The sequence below is a fragment of the Megascapheus bottae genome, chromosome 10 (genome assembly GCF_031878675.1).
Source record: "Megascapheus bottae isolate mThoBot1 chromosome 10, mThoBot2.hap1, whole genome shotgun sequence".
In the NCBI taxonomy this organism is placed as follows: Eukaryota; Metazoa; Chordata; class Mammalia; order Rodentia; family Geomyidae; genus Megascapheus; species Megascapheus bottae.
In genome coordinates, this window is record NC_143518.1 from 14,297,133 (window position 1) to 14,312,465 (window position 15,333).

At 35.0% G+C, this 15,333-nt stretch overlaps 1 protein-coding gene across 2 annotated transcripts in view; it reads left to right on the forward strand.

The window, feature by feature from the left end:
* Window positions 1-13,201, forward strand: part of Brinp3 (BMP/retinoic acid inducible neural specific 3) — a 357,146-nt gene extending 343,945 nt beyond the window's left edge. For both annotated transcript variants that reach the window (XM_090340206.1, XM_090340205.1), the window contains exon 8: window positions 11,756-13,201. In XM_090340206.1, coding sequence (XP_090196332.1) covers window positions 11,756-12,872 — 1,117 coding nt within the window. In that variant the 3' untranslated portion in view covers window positions 12,873-13,201. The remainder of the gene's footprint in view (window positions 1-11,755) is intronic.
* The last annotated feature ends 2,132 nt before the right edge of the window (window positions 13,202-15,333 follow it).

Genomic DNA, 15,333 nt, shown 5'->3' on the forward strand with positions numbered 1-15,333 from the left:
TACCTCAAGGTAGTGGACTCTGTAGTGAAGAAATTAACAGGTGATGAAATTGTAGAAATAATCCAAATTAGTGGGTAAAAGAAGGTGAGGCTCAGTGATTTGGGGTCAATGTGGGATGATTTATTCCCTCCATATTTAGTTTTTTTCATGGATATAGATGAATGAAGAGATGCAACATGGGAAAATGTTAAAAGGAAAAAATAAGTATATGTGAGTGGCAGATATTGTGGATGCTTAAAAGTATTGATCATGAGAACGTTAGGAAATTTGAGAAACAAAAGCAGTAGACTCAGAGTTTTTGTTGTTGCTGTTTGTTGTTGTTGTTTCTGTTGTTTTGCTTTGTTTTGTTTGTTTTTTTGGTGGGACATGGGCCATTGTCTTTGAGCTTTTCAGCTCAAGGCTACCACCCTACCCCTGGAGTCACCATCCCACTTCCTATTTTCTAGTGATTAATTGGAGATAAGAGTCTCAAGGTGTTTAGTGCCAGGGGTGGCTTTGGACTTTGATCCTCAGATCTCAGCCTCCTGAGTAGCTAGGATTACAGGTGTGAGCAAACACATATGGCTCCAAGTAGAATATTTGAATGGCTCTAAAATTGCTAGGAAAGACAGTGGGAATAATGCTGATCAAAAATCATATACCTGTAACTTCAGATTCTAATTTAGAAAATATAATGGTATTATTGTTGGCAGATTAAAAATGGGATTTGACTCCAGTGCTTTAACCCTTATTCCAGAGATCTTCCCATTCATTTATGGAGGAAGATCCTCAGCATTCTGGAATTTTCCACAGAATCTACTAGTTTTGTTCTAAAATCTGTTCAACTGATCAACCAGCATTGCACACACCAGATGCCTCATAATTTATGACTTGTGGGCATATAGGCACCCGATTTCTATCTTCTTCTTCACTGGCAAATATAAACACAAGAAGAGTTAGTCATTCATCACACTCTCTCCTTCCTCTTTCTTTTCCTCACTGAGAATCTCGCACATGAGCCTTACATATGTACGAGCTAGAAACATAATGATAAAAATATCACAAGTTTCAGACCTTGGCTAAAAAGCTATGCGACCAGATAATTAAAGCATTAGGTCTTCTTCTTTTTTTTTTTTTTTTACAACTTTTTTTTAAGCATTAGGTCTTCTTTTAATAGGTACAGATTGCAATTTAGCAGAGATGTTTAACCTTCTTAAGTAATTTACAAAACACTTTATAGTGTAATTTTTTCAAAGAAATTTTAAAATTCAGCAAATATGGTCAAAGAAAGATTTCCCCAAGGAGGAAATAGCACAAAGTAGCAATTAGTATTAAAGTATAAATTTCTGAAGAGGTCTCACCTATGTATTTTCTAGTTTAGAGAAAGTGTATCAAGGGTGTTTTTTCTTCATGTGTACACATATATATTGATACTATTGTTGTCGACATACACATCTTATGTTCATCCATGCCTGCATGCGTCTACATGCACATATTCAATCACATTAAATACCTATACAAATACATATTGACATTAATATATGTACACACACATTCATGATACTGGAACTAAAATACTTTTGTATTATTCATCCCTACTTTCTTGACTCATGAAAATAATGTTCACTGTATTATTGCATTTAGATAAATATTTCCTCCTCTCTGTACTCTCATCACCCATCAATAAATGTCTTTCATGAAGCAACACATGTATCTTTGTGATTCTGCAGTGCAAGTTTCTAACTACTATCTTGAACTAATATTCTCTAAGAACCTGCTGCCATGTTCATCTCTTTGCATTGCTGATATATACTGTTAGCTTAAAAAAAGTTATTGTAAAGGTGATATACAGAGGAGTTACAGTTACATATGTAAGGTTGTGAGAAGATTTCTTTTTGAAAAGTGTTACACCTCCCTCATTTTCTACACTTTCCTACCCCTCTGACTCCCTTCCCTGTCAAGTTATAAAGTTCATTTTCAACATAGCTTTTTATGACTATCACTGTTGCATTGGTTCAGCCTTTGTCCTTTGCCTCAGCATTAGAGAGTCCCCTTCCAACCCCCAAATCAGATAAACATATATACAATACAAAGAGAACAAAAATCAAAAAGGGTGACAACAGGGGGTATGCATGCTATTGAAAACATTCTCAATCAGGATCACTTATGGACATATGTAATAATAGATACAATATTCAGAAAATGATTTTAAGCAGAGGAAACAGTTCATTGCGGCCTTAAACTAAAATCATGAAGATTTGTTGAGTGTAGCTGCCTTTGAGTCCCAGAAGGTGAAGAAGATGGAAATTATGTCCAACAACTCAGAAGTCTGAGCCGAGCACTTCCTTCAAGGTCTTCTATGTCATTTGAATCATTTTCGGGGTAAGATAAGATGCTTTTTGTCCCCGATTTTCCTTTCTAATTGGGAAAAAAGAGATAATTGCCATATTAAGTTATTTATGTTGAATATGTGTTCTTTAAAAGTAGTCCTGCTACTATTTTATTAGTAACAGGGTAGAAAACAGATGTGAAAATAAGTCAATTTATATATCCATAATTTGAGGCCCTGGTAGAAGTATGAATGGATTGTAATGTAATGTAATTTTTAGATCTTATGTGAGAGATCCTCTGTAAAGAGGTAAGGTTCTTCTTCCACTGTACACAGAGGCTGAAATGAGATGCTAAATGAGGTCATATATAGAAAAACTTATAAAGTGGGAAGAAGACGATGGAAAGAGTGGTCATGAGACGACTCCAGGGTCATTTGGTTTATTCCATGGCACCAGAATAGTATTTAGAGCCATGGGATCACATCACTAACAGTGCCTACACTTCATTCCTTGAAAAATTTTAGGAGCTTATGAAATTTTTCATTTTCAAAATAAATATGTGAGGCAGGTACAGTGGCTCAAGCCTTTAATCATAGCTACTCTGGAAGCTGAGGTATGAGGTTCATGGTTCAAAGCCAACCCAGGAACTAAAGTCCGTGAGACTCTTATCTCCAGTTAATAAATAGAAAACTGGAAATGGGGCTGTGGCTCCAGGGGTAGGGCAGTAACCTTGAGCTGAAGAGCTCAGGGACAGCATCCAGGCACAGAGATTACGCCCCACTACAAATAAATAAATAAATGCTCTCTTCGAATTGGGCTACACTATGTGACAATGCAATGCCATTTATGAAGCTTCTTGCAGCCTAAACATAATTTTGAGAAATCTAAACATGAGAGAGTACCAGGAATAACATAAATTCTGCTTCTTGATAATTGTTATGACATGTGGTTATATCACCTTTTCAATACCAAGAACTCATTTCATATGTCTATAGGTCAATAAATCTAAATAACACTGCTAAGAATCTGACTCTGAATTTCATATTCTATGTGCTATGCACAAATATTGCTCATGCATTTGTAATATGTATTTGCAATTCTCTTAAGGGCAGTGAAAATGTTTAGGGATGAACTAAATGAAAAATGCTGCCTAATTAACTATTTTTGTTGTAAGTTCTGGGGCTTGAACTCAGGGCCTGGGTGCTGTCCCTGAGCCTCCTTGTGCTCAAGGATAGCACTTTAATACTTGAGTCACAGTGACATTTGTAGCTTTCTCTAAGTAGTCTATTGAAGATTAGACTTTCCTGACTGACTTGGTTTTGAAGCAGGATTCTCATATCTCAGTCTCCTGATTAACTAGGATTACAGTTACATACCACACTGTCTCCAGGCTTCCAGTGAACATTTTTATTAACATGATACTGTTACATATTTGTATTGTACTATTACACTATTTTTGCTTTTGATTTTTTCATTGTTATTTTGATATTACTGGCGTTTAAATTCAGGCTCTCCCAATTGCTTATCTTACTAACACAAGTTCTAGAATCCATTAATATGGACAGCATTATTTTTTCCCATATATTTTTATTGTAATTAGTAGAAGGGTTACATTATATTCACCAGACAGAAGGTACATTATTTCACCTACATTGATACCCTTTCTCATGTCCTGGTCCCTATTTCCCTCCCCCCCCCCCCCCGCTTCACCGCTCATGTTGTTTCCCACCCTTCCCTATCCAATTTCAAATAAACAATCAAGCATATATACAATACATCAGATAACAAGGTGAAATACTGCAAAAAATATGAGATGACCAAGGGGAGGTCAAAAGAGATGATGATAACATAGTACATTAAGTACAACAATCACTCATTATATGGCTTTTGTTTCTATATCCTAGAGGTCTTCTCATTTAGCATCATACTATCTGACCTTATGTATCAGGTTTTGTTCTATTGTAAATCTCTGTTAGGAGAGCCCAAGGTTTCTACTGATTATGACAAATGAGAGAAACAATTGAGCCTACGTTCTGGCTTACTTCACTTAATATGATTTTTTTCCAAGTCTTTTCATTTCCTTACAAATGGGCCAATGTCGTTCTTTCTGACTGCAGCATAGAATTCCATTGTGTATAAATACCACATCTTGTTGATCCACTCATCAACTGAGGGACATCTGGGTTGGTTCCATATTTTTGCTATGGTAAATAGTGCTGCAATGAACATTATTGTGCTAGTGGCTTTATTATGTCCTGTTTCTGGACGATTGGGTAAATGCCAAGGAGTGGAATTGCTGGGTCATAGGGTAGTTCTATGTTTAGTCTTTTTAGGAACTCTCATACTGCCTTCCATAGTGGTTGAACGAGTTTGCACTCCTACCAACAGTGTAGTAGTGATCCCTCCTGGCCACATCCCTGCCAGCATCTGTTGTTATTAGATTTCTTGATCATGGCCATTCTAACTGGAGTGAGGTGGGATCTTAGAGTCGTTTTGATTTCTTTTGTGATCAGAGATGTCGAGCATTTCCTCATGTGTCTATACGCCATTTTTATTTCTTCTTCAGATAAGACTCTCTTTAAGTCTTTGGCCCATCTTTTAATGGGATGGTTGTTACTTTGGAGATTAGTTTTGGATTGATTCAATTTTTAATGGGTTGTTTTCTTTGGAGATTAGTTTTGGAGTGTGGACAGCATTCTTAATGTTACAAGATTTCGTTTCTGTTCATATAAATGATATCACCCTGACTTTCATATATTGACATTTTTGTCATTAATGTATTTTTTCATTGCTGAATATATCCTTGTAAAATCACTTTTTATAAATGGTATATTTCAGCACCTTAAATTGTTGTACTTATATGTTCCAGTTTGTATCCCTAAAACATAGATGTTGAAAATCTTTATAAAAGAATAATGTAATAATTGAGTTGAATCATACTATATAGATTTAGAAACAGTGAAAGTAAAATGAGGATATACACCCAAGTAGATGTTACATGTGTAATGGATGAGAAGTAGGAATGATACATTATTAATGATCTAAGGCAATATGTAACATATTGGGCAAAACCTAGGATACTATAAAGCATATCAGAGATGCCTGAAACATAAATACTGACAAACAATTGTGCTTGTGTTAATATTCCTCAAATATATTGACCATCTTTTTAACAGCCTGAATATATACATTTTAATACATTTAAGCCTTATCTTAATATTTAATAGGATATTGTGGAAAACATATTTAGGTAAAAGTCATAAGTCAATCCAAATTGTAATTCATTTTATAGTAATTTTATATTTGTACATAATAAATCATTTTATTTATCTTTTTGCAGCCTATTTCCTCACTCTTAATATTGACCTATTTCTTTCATATTTGATGTCATAAGTGAGGAAAATTATAGGTTGATTTTTTTGAGTTATATGAATATCAAATGTAGCACCAAGAAGAAATACATAAGAATTGGGGATAAGCTCAGTGGCAAAGTGCTTGCCTAGCAACTACAATGCCTGAGTCCTATCATCAATATCTAAAAAGAAAATAAAAGAAAAAATAAAATGACTTGACAACAATATATGAGATATTTATTTAAGCCTGTATATTGAGTTGAATGGGTTAGCAAATAATCTGAGTTGTATGAGTTTTTAACGAGACGTTGCAAACAAAATGTACTTTCTGCTCTTGCATTCAGCAGCTTATGATACAAGGCCAGTTAGAGTAACTTCAATGTTTTACAACTCATGTTCTTAGGAAAAAAAACAAAAACATCCTTGCATCCTATGTAGAGTTATGAGGCAGAATGAAATGGTACTTGCTTGCAATAATACATAGCACTTCAGAAAAAGTTCAATAAAATGTTCCCTCATTCATGTTGTCTTCGAACTAAAATCAACACCTTCAACTGCTGACCACACTTACTCATTTTCCCCTTGTAAAGCTGCATTATAAACACTAAATTCAAAGTCTATATATTTAATGAATCTTTCTCTCCCTGTCTCTCTCCTCCTCTCGTTGTCGTGCATGTGTGTGTGTCTGTGTGTGTGTCTGTGTGTCTGTGTGTGAAATTTCACTTTTAAATATCTTGAAAGTACAATTTTCTTTCTCAGCATGTGAAATCATCTCCAAGAGTGTAACTATTGAGTGTCAAGAGTGTGGAAAGGAGCCCCCAGAGCAACTTTGCTAGGGATGAAATGTCCCCAGCAGAATAGGGAGAGTGACAGGATATTACTTGGTTTTATCTGTTTGTGCCTAAGCTAATAATCAGCTTATGATTGTCTAAATGGCTCTGGGAGGTTAATCCCTAAAATTTATATTTATTTTAAAGTAATAAGGTCTCAGAAGAACGAATCTATGAAAGCTAAAATGAAAAGAATGATTCAAAAGAATGATCCTAAACTTCCAAAACACTATGAAATTATATTGTTTAAGTTTAAAAATCCGGTGCCATGTCGCTTAGATTTGGAAAGCAATAAAGGATTAGAAGGTGGGTTTAGGGGACCTTAGAAATAAGATTATTTGTTCTCAGAAAGGATTTAACCACAGGATGAGGCAATTGTTTTTGTATCAATATGTGTATTTACGCTCCAGTAAGATCACCTAGCATCTAGAATATACTATAAAGTTGATTTTTTTTATGTATGGGAGGAGTGACTTTGGGAGGTATTGTTACTACCACAAGGAGATCATATGTGTACTTTTGAACCCAATCTCAATGTGGTATGAGTGTGGTATTCATTTTGATACAGGTGCAATATCAGAGCTCATATGATATCATGAAAAAATGCCTGAATTGTTAAATAAAACAAAATTATTCTTCCAGAGAAACAGTTAAAATGAAGACACTTAACACTGCTCTTTGATTACCTATACTGACTTTTAAAATGATAAGAATACTAATAGAAAAAAGGATACTAGCAAATAATTATGGGAATAAAAATTTACAGGGGCCAGGAGTTTGGCCTAGTGGTAAGAGTGCATGCCTAGTATGCATGAAGACCCAGGTTCGATTCCTGGGTACCACATAAATAGAAAAAAGACAGAAGTGGTGCTGTGGTTCAAGTGGTAGAGCCTTAGCCTTGAGAAAGTTCAAGGACAGTGCTCAAACCCTGAGTTCAAGTCACAGGACTGGCAAAAAAATTACATTCACTTTTTATGCATGGGTACTCTAAAGCATTTTACCTGAGAATTGTGTTTTAATTAAAAAAAACTACGCATAAAAAACTACTACGCATTTTATTTTTGTTTTCCAATGAGGTAAATGAAAGAAGTTCTAAACGTGACAGTGTGGTTCTCCAAAAACAGCGTTAAGTCAGTATCACTATTTTTTTGAAAGACTACATTACAGGTAAAACAATATATTACATCTAATGTTTTCCTGCTATAGCATGAAGTCACTAGCTAAGTTCCTTTTTCTTTACATTCCTCTGGAATGAAACATTCAATACACATTTCTAAAAATATTTCTTTTTCTTTTGGGGCTTGTCTTTATTCTGATGTTTAATAGATATATTGCTCAGATGTTAATACTTATATAGAATTTTCAATGGAAATGTGGTTAAATATATTACGTTTCTTTGAGGAATTTGTTTTGAGAAAGAAGATAAAGTGTTGTTCTATAACATCAGATGTTTGCTGAATTTGGGATTCACAATAGAATTTATTAGGCTGGAATTTCATGTTGGGTTTATGTTTGTATGTATGCTCAATGTTTCTCTAGTACATTTTGAAAATTTTAGTAGCCACAGACCTCTCAGTGCAAGTAAATTGAAAAACCTTAGTAGTCACAGAGCTCCTAATACATATAAATACAACACTGGTTACTGCTATATCCTTTTTTTTTTTAACAGTTTGGTCTGTTTACAAAGCAAATACTCTCACTGTTGAGCTCTGTCTCCAGTCTAGATTTATGTTATTATGACTAGCTGCCATGTATGTGATCAGAAAAGGTAAAGTTTATATCTGCTGACTTGTAGGTATACTTTTCATATCTCTCAAGAGCTATGTGTTGAAAGTGTGATTCCCAGGATAATGGAAATGAATGTGAGATCTCATTGGATCTTTGTGATCTAGAAAGTAATGAGTTAGTTTCTAATGGGATATTACCTAGTTTTCTCAAGTATTGTATAATAATTCCAGCTCTCTGTTTCTTGAGTTGAGTTATGATGCTTTTGTTTCAGGGCTTTTATCAGAGTTTGTGCTTGCAGACAGCACTTTTGATTTCTAAAACTGAGAACAAAAAAGCATCTTTGCTTCTTCAAGTTAGCTTGTGCTAAGCACCTTGTTATTGTGGCTATAAGCTAACATAACATGTGTTACATTATTTTTCAACCTGTCAAGAATATAATAAAAGTGAAGTAACAGAAAAAAATATCAAAACGCAGAAAGAAAAATCAGTTCTCCACTGTCATACAGAATTAAAGATGGAAACATTACTTGTTTCAAGTTTAAAGGTATTGTTAAAAGTAAAAGAAGACAAGAACTTGTGTCATTTCACAAGGTACAGTCTTCCTTGAAATCAAAGACTCCCAATCAAGTGCTCTGTTGACACCCTGATGACATGTATCCAAAGAAGAGAAGGTCTTAAATCCATGGAGAATCATACAAGTGAATGGATGAATAAATACTACTTAAAGATTAGATAGAAAGCAGATAAATAGAAAGATAGACAGACAGACAAATACATATAGAGAAATAATTATATATATATATAAATATATAAGCATATATATATACTTATATATGCATATAGAAAGAGAGAGAAGAGAGAGAGAAACAGAGAAAGAGAAACAGCTGAAAGAACACAGTAAAAAGGAAACAAAAAATGAAAGTAACATATGACCTAACTTGGAATTTCTAAAATATTTCTCCTAACTATTACTAAAGTTACAAAATATGGTAATGACCTAAAATTTACTTAGGGAAAGAATTATTTGTTAACTCCTGAATTAAATGAAATATCTCTTATACATACCAAAATCTTGCTTAGTACCAAGTTTTGACAGCAAATTGCAGCCATATTTTATTAAGTATATGCAAGAAACTGACTATTGAATTGATTTTCCTTTGAAAAATACATTTCTATCCTTTGATGTACAATAAAATAGTCAAAGGGTTGGAAGAAAGTGTGAAGTACAAAGTAAAGCAAGATAATCTATGTGCTATGTTTTTCTTTATCACTTACCAAGGCTTTGGATGTAGGCTGAGTTATTAATGCTGACATATTAGGAAAAGTAATATGAGTTAATTTATATTGTGTTGAACCCAACAAGTCAAAATATAGTCATTTTTTAATGTAACTGCAGGAATATAGAAGAAAAAAAGACTAAACACTGGAAAACAATTGTCTTTAAAGTATCTAAATGATTCTTCTGACAGTGTCCTAGTTTTTTGTACTCTGGTTTTAGCCTTAGGTCTATTTATTTCATATTTGTTCTGTCCTTCCTTATGATTTCAAAACATGATTAGAGCTTACAGTGAGAAATGAGGTGACTGAGAATTTATGCCTTGGTTTCAGGAAAGAGAATATAATTTTTGAACTACATGGGTTATGTAGTTTATATTTTATATTAGATGGACATAAATAGAGCTCAAAAAGAAGCAAAAAAAGTAGAGATGAGAGGAAGAAAAGGATTGGAAGGAAAGAAGGAAGGAAACAGACATTAAGGAGAGGAAGTAGCAGGAAAAGAAAGGAAGTATTGGGGAGGGAAAAAGTATTTTTAGCTTTTACTTTTATTTTTAATGCCAGTACTGGAGCTTGAGCGCAGGGTTTGTGAACCTCAGAATTTGTTTACTCATGGCTCTCTCACTGGAACTATGCTGCCAGTTTGACATTTTGGGTGATTAATTAGAAGATAGAGTATCATGAATGTTTCTTCTCTAGTTGACTTTGAACCTCAATCTTTCAGGTTTCAGCCTCAGGATTAACAAAGATAACAGGCATGAGCCTCTGGAGTCTGGCCTTTTTGACTTATAATGGACCAGATTTATATGTATTATAAATCTAATGTTTTTGTGGATCTATATTTCTGGAGGTTGACAAGTACATGACAAGTACATCACCCGTAACATGCTATCTCCAGGACAGGACAGTGAAAGAGAGGGATACAACTGTACATACACTCCTTAATAATTGGGACAGGGCCACTCCTTTAACCAAAACAACCTCAGCATTGCTTCATTGAAGACTGATTCTAATGCCAGAGCTTGGGAAAAGAGTATTCTGACAAGTTCATACATATCACTGCCTAAACAAATATTCTCCACACATATTCCCAATGCACTAAATATTAACACCAAAATACATAAGGATACTAAAAATACTTTTTTAATTACTTCTAAACTTATATTTCATGGCATTCTATATGCCTAATGTAGAATTTGATTTGATTTTCTGAAAAACTCAGCATAAAATAATTTACTTTTTTCCACTTTGTACAAGAAAGACATCTGTAGGCCATGGAATCCATGGAATTGTTTAATTGTTCATAGAGATTGTGTAAAAATCAACTTGAATAGTGTGGTTTTAGCTTAGAACTTGCCCATCATTATTTACTCATTATTATGGTAAAAAAAATCAACAAGTCAAGGACTTTGATTTATTTTAAAAGCAAAGTCAGAAGCTTAAAATGCATCATGATCAACATGATAAGAGAAGTTGTTGATGTTGAAAATCAAATCTATTAAACTAACATATTGAATTATTACTAAAATAGCTTGTGAGGTTTAGGAGGTATTTTCAACTATTTTCTTGAACAGCTTGTAAGAATAAAATTTAGCTTATGTTACATATTTTTCATCCACAATGTGTACATGTTTTTACATGTTGATAAGAAACTCTATGCTTAGAAATGACTGAGTCCATCTCAAATGAAGAAAGTCTAATTTTTAATTTTGTTTTATGTTTTTGGCTATGCTTTTACTGGGGCATCCTTGCTTGGCTTTCTTGTTCACAATTGGCACACTTATCTCTTGAGCCATACTTCCATTTCAGCATTTATTTGTGATTTGAAAGTTCCTCTAGCAGAATTCTCTGCCCAGGTTGCCATCAAAAATTGATCCTCACTTCTCAACCTCCTTAATAAACTGGATTACAGGGGTGAGCCACCAGTGCATGACTTGAATATTCCTACTTTGGGCAGAGATATGTGCATCCGTATACAGGAGTATGTCTGTGTGCATACATGAATATATATATATATATATATATATATATATATATATATACATATATATATATATGTATTCACGCATGCCAATAAATGGGCATGCACATGTGTCTACAAATGGCTTTTTAATGAGTATTATTTGGTGGAAATACTGGCTGGAGATGACTACAGAAATTACAGTACTGCTTTCAGAGCCAACTTTGCCTTTACCACACTCCCTGCTCCGGCACCCAAAGTCTTTGTATTCATGCGGTTCGTTTTGTTTTCTATTTCTAGAACCTCAACCTACTGGCTCAATCGCATCCAGTCTTTCCTGTACTGCAACGAGAACGGCCTCCTGGGCAGCTTTTCAGAAGAGACGCACTCATGCACCTGTCCGAACGACCAGGTGGTATGCACCTCCTTCCTGCCCTGCACGGTGGGCGATGCCTCTGCCTGCCTGTCCTGCGCCCCTGACAACCGCACTCGCTGTGGCACCTGTAATACAGGCTACATGCTGAGCCAGGGCGTGTGCAAACCCGAAGTGGCCGAGTCCACTGACCACTACATCGGCTTTGAGACCGACCTGCAAGACCTGGAGATGAAATACCTGCTGCAGAAAGCCGATAGGCGAATCGAAGTCCACGCCATTTTCATCAGCAACGACATGCGCCTCAACAGCTGGTTTGACCCCTCCTGGAGGAAGAGGATGCTGTTGACCTTGAAGAGCAACAAGTACAAGTCGAGCCTGGTGCACATGATCCTGGGGCTTTCCTTACAGATTTGCTTGACTAAAAACAGCACCTTGGAGCCAGTGTTGGCGGTGTATGTCAATCCCTTTGGGGGCAGCCACTCAGAGAGCTGGTTCATGCCTGTGAATGAAAACAGCTTTCCGGACTGGGAGCGGACTAAGCTGGACCTCCCACTGCAGTGTTACAACTGGACACTTACCTTGGGGAACAAATGGAAGACCTTTTTTGAGACAGTCCATATCTACCTGAGGAGTCGCATCAAGTCCATCGGTCCCAATGGTAATGAGAGCTTGTATTATGAGCCCCTGGAGTTCATTGACCCTTCTCGGAACCTGGGCTACATGAAGATCAACAATATCCAAGTGTTTGGTTACAGCATGCACTTTGACCCAGAGGCAATCCGGGACCTGATCCTACAGCTGGACTACCCCTATACTCAGGGATCCCAGGACTCGGCGCTTCTGCAGCTCCTGGAGATAAGAGACCGTGTAAATAAACTCTCCCCACCCGGTCAGCGTCTTCTAGATCTGTTCTCTTGCTTGCTTCGTCATAGACTCAAACTGTCCACTAGTGAAGTGGTGAGGATCCAATCTGCCCTGCAGGCGTTTAATGCCAAATTGCCAAACACAGTGGATTATGACACGACCAAATTATGTAGTTAACCGTCAATGTCAAGCACAACCCACTCACCCCCAGAAAAACAAAAAACAAATCAACAAAAACAACAACAACAAAAACAAACAAAAAAAACTTGAAGGAGTTTTTAACAGTGCTTTTGTGGAACAGTTTATGTTTGGAAGAGTAAATTTAAATTGTCTTTTCAATATCTGTCTTATATCAGTCAAATTAACATTGGATGGCAATTTACACATATGAACCTTGCTGACAATGAATATATTATACCACAGTTTGGGTTTATGAATGAAATAAATACTGACACACAGTCTAGAAGACATTCTACTTTTTACAATAAATTTCGTTTGTAATTTTATATGTTCCGTGGCAATGCTTTTGTGCATTACATCCTCTAGAGGGAACATAAGAAGATACCAATAAAATTTTGTAGCTGAACAGTTATTAAAAAGAAATGCTGTGGGATTCCTTCTTTCCCCAATCCCCTTGTGAAACAAATTCTATTTTGATATAGTTGGTTAGAACTTGAGGAAAATTCACCAAATGTTTATAATGGAAACTTTTCAAAATCTCTTTCAATTATAATCAGTGGGTAAAGTTAAAAAAAATAGCTAGTCACTAGATAGAATTCTTACTATTCAGTTCCTGTTTCATGGTTAATAGAATGATGACAGAGGTGTGTTTATCACAAACATTTGTAAACCATTACATCAGTAAAAATTGTTAATGCTGTTTATCAAACATTAGATCTTCCTTCCTTGTTTCCTTCCTTCCTTTCTTCCTTCCTTCCTTCCTTCCTTCCTTCCTTCCTTCCTTCCTTCCTTCCTTCCTTCCTTCCTTCCTTCTTTCCTTTTCCATTCCTGTGGCTTGAACACAAGGACTGGTTACTGTTCCTGAGCTTTATTTCTCAAGGATAGCACTTTACCACTTGAGCCCCAGTGCCACAGCCGGCTATTCCTGTTTATTTGGTACTGAGGGATCAAACCAAGGACTTCAAGCATGCTAGGCAAGCACCTACTAAGCCACTTTCCCAGCCCAGTCTTTTCTATTATTATCTAACTAAATACACAATGTGGGGTAGATTCCTTGTTGTCATTCACCTCACAGAGGAAATAAACCATAACTTGGATGAAAAGAAAATATGACAGCTCAAAAAATATTATACAGATGTTATGGATTTTTAGTCTCTTTGCAATTTCAAAACAACAAGTAACAACATCATTTAAGGACAAGTAGACAGGTTTGAACTGCAAAGATTTATCCAGTTTTCATATAAATGATGGTTCTACCTAAGTTGCTGAATTTCTTCGTCTTTAGTTAGTTTATTTAAACTAACCTTGTGCTGTGGAAAGCAACTCAATAAAAATACAGACAAATATTAATTTATCTTATTATAGCAAGTATACTCCTCACTTAATATTGACCATAACATTAGGTTATAGATTATTATTCATATTTCTTGGGAGATAAAGTGAAAGATCAGTGTAATCGATTAGATTCTCTGACTCCACAAAATATTGAAAGACTAATAGTCAATATTGAGTCTTCCAGAATGAGTTTGCTTCATTTTCATTGTTCATTGAACTTCAAATGAGCTACTATAGTTTCTTTTCTTTTTTGTAGACTTTTTATTTTATTTTATTGTCAGGATAAGGTATAGAGGGTTTATAGTTACATTCATCAGGAAAGAATATATTACTTCTTGAACCTTGATACATCCACTCATGTTTTGTCTTTTCCCTCCCCTTCCCCCCTCCCAAACATTTTGGTATATTTCTTATATCTAAAAACTTATGAAAAAAATAAAAAGAAACTTCAGATTTGCTATCTAAATCAGGTAGCATCGTAAAAATATTAATCAGTGATATTAACAAAACTAAATAAAACCTGCATTTATTGTTGACAATTATCATTTGTGGACTGGAAATTACATCAAATACAAATAGTGTATTTCAAATGACATTTTCAGGCAATATTCATGACTACCAATGGAATCAGAAAACAATATTATTTACTATTATGGGAACGTTGATAGTGGTGCACAATTCACCTCTCCTGGAAAAAGTATGGGGATGAAGAGCTTACTATGGTAAGAAATTGATTAAAGAGGATATAATCCTCCACATCTTATTCAGAGCTTATTTTCTATGCAATAAAATTATTATAGTCCCAACTCCCTGGGTAACACTCATTGGTGAATCAATTATGTCTCTGAAGATAATCCTTCCTAAAAGTAGAAGAGAACTGTGAGCACTGTTCCCTAAATCTTGGATCTAATACAAAATTAATATACATAAGCATATCAAATACACTCTGAATTAAAAAAATTAAATTCAGAGACTAAATCACCATCAATAGTTTGCTTTTCTTTTTCTCCATTAAGTAGTACATAATAAATAAAATAGTTCAATGTAATCTGAATTTTCTTATATATGAGACCAATATATCCATAAATTTGTTATTTTTCTGGCGCTGGCATTTGTCAAATGT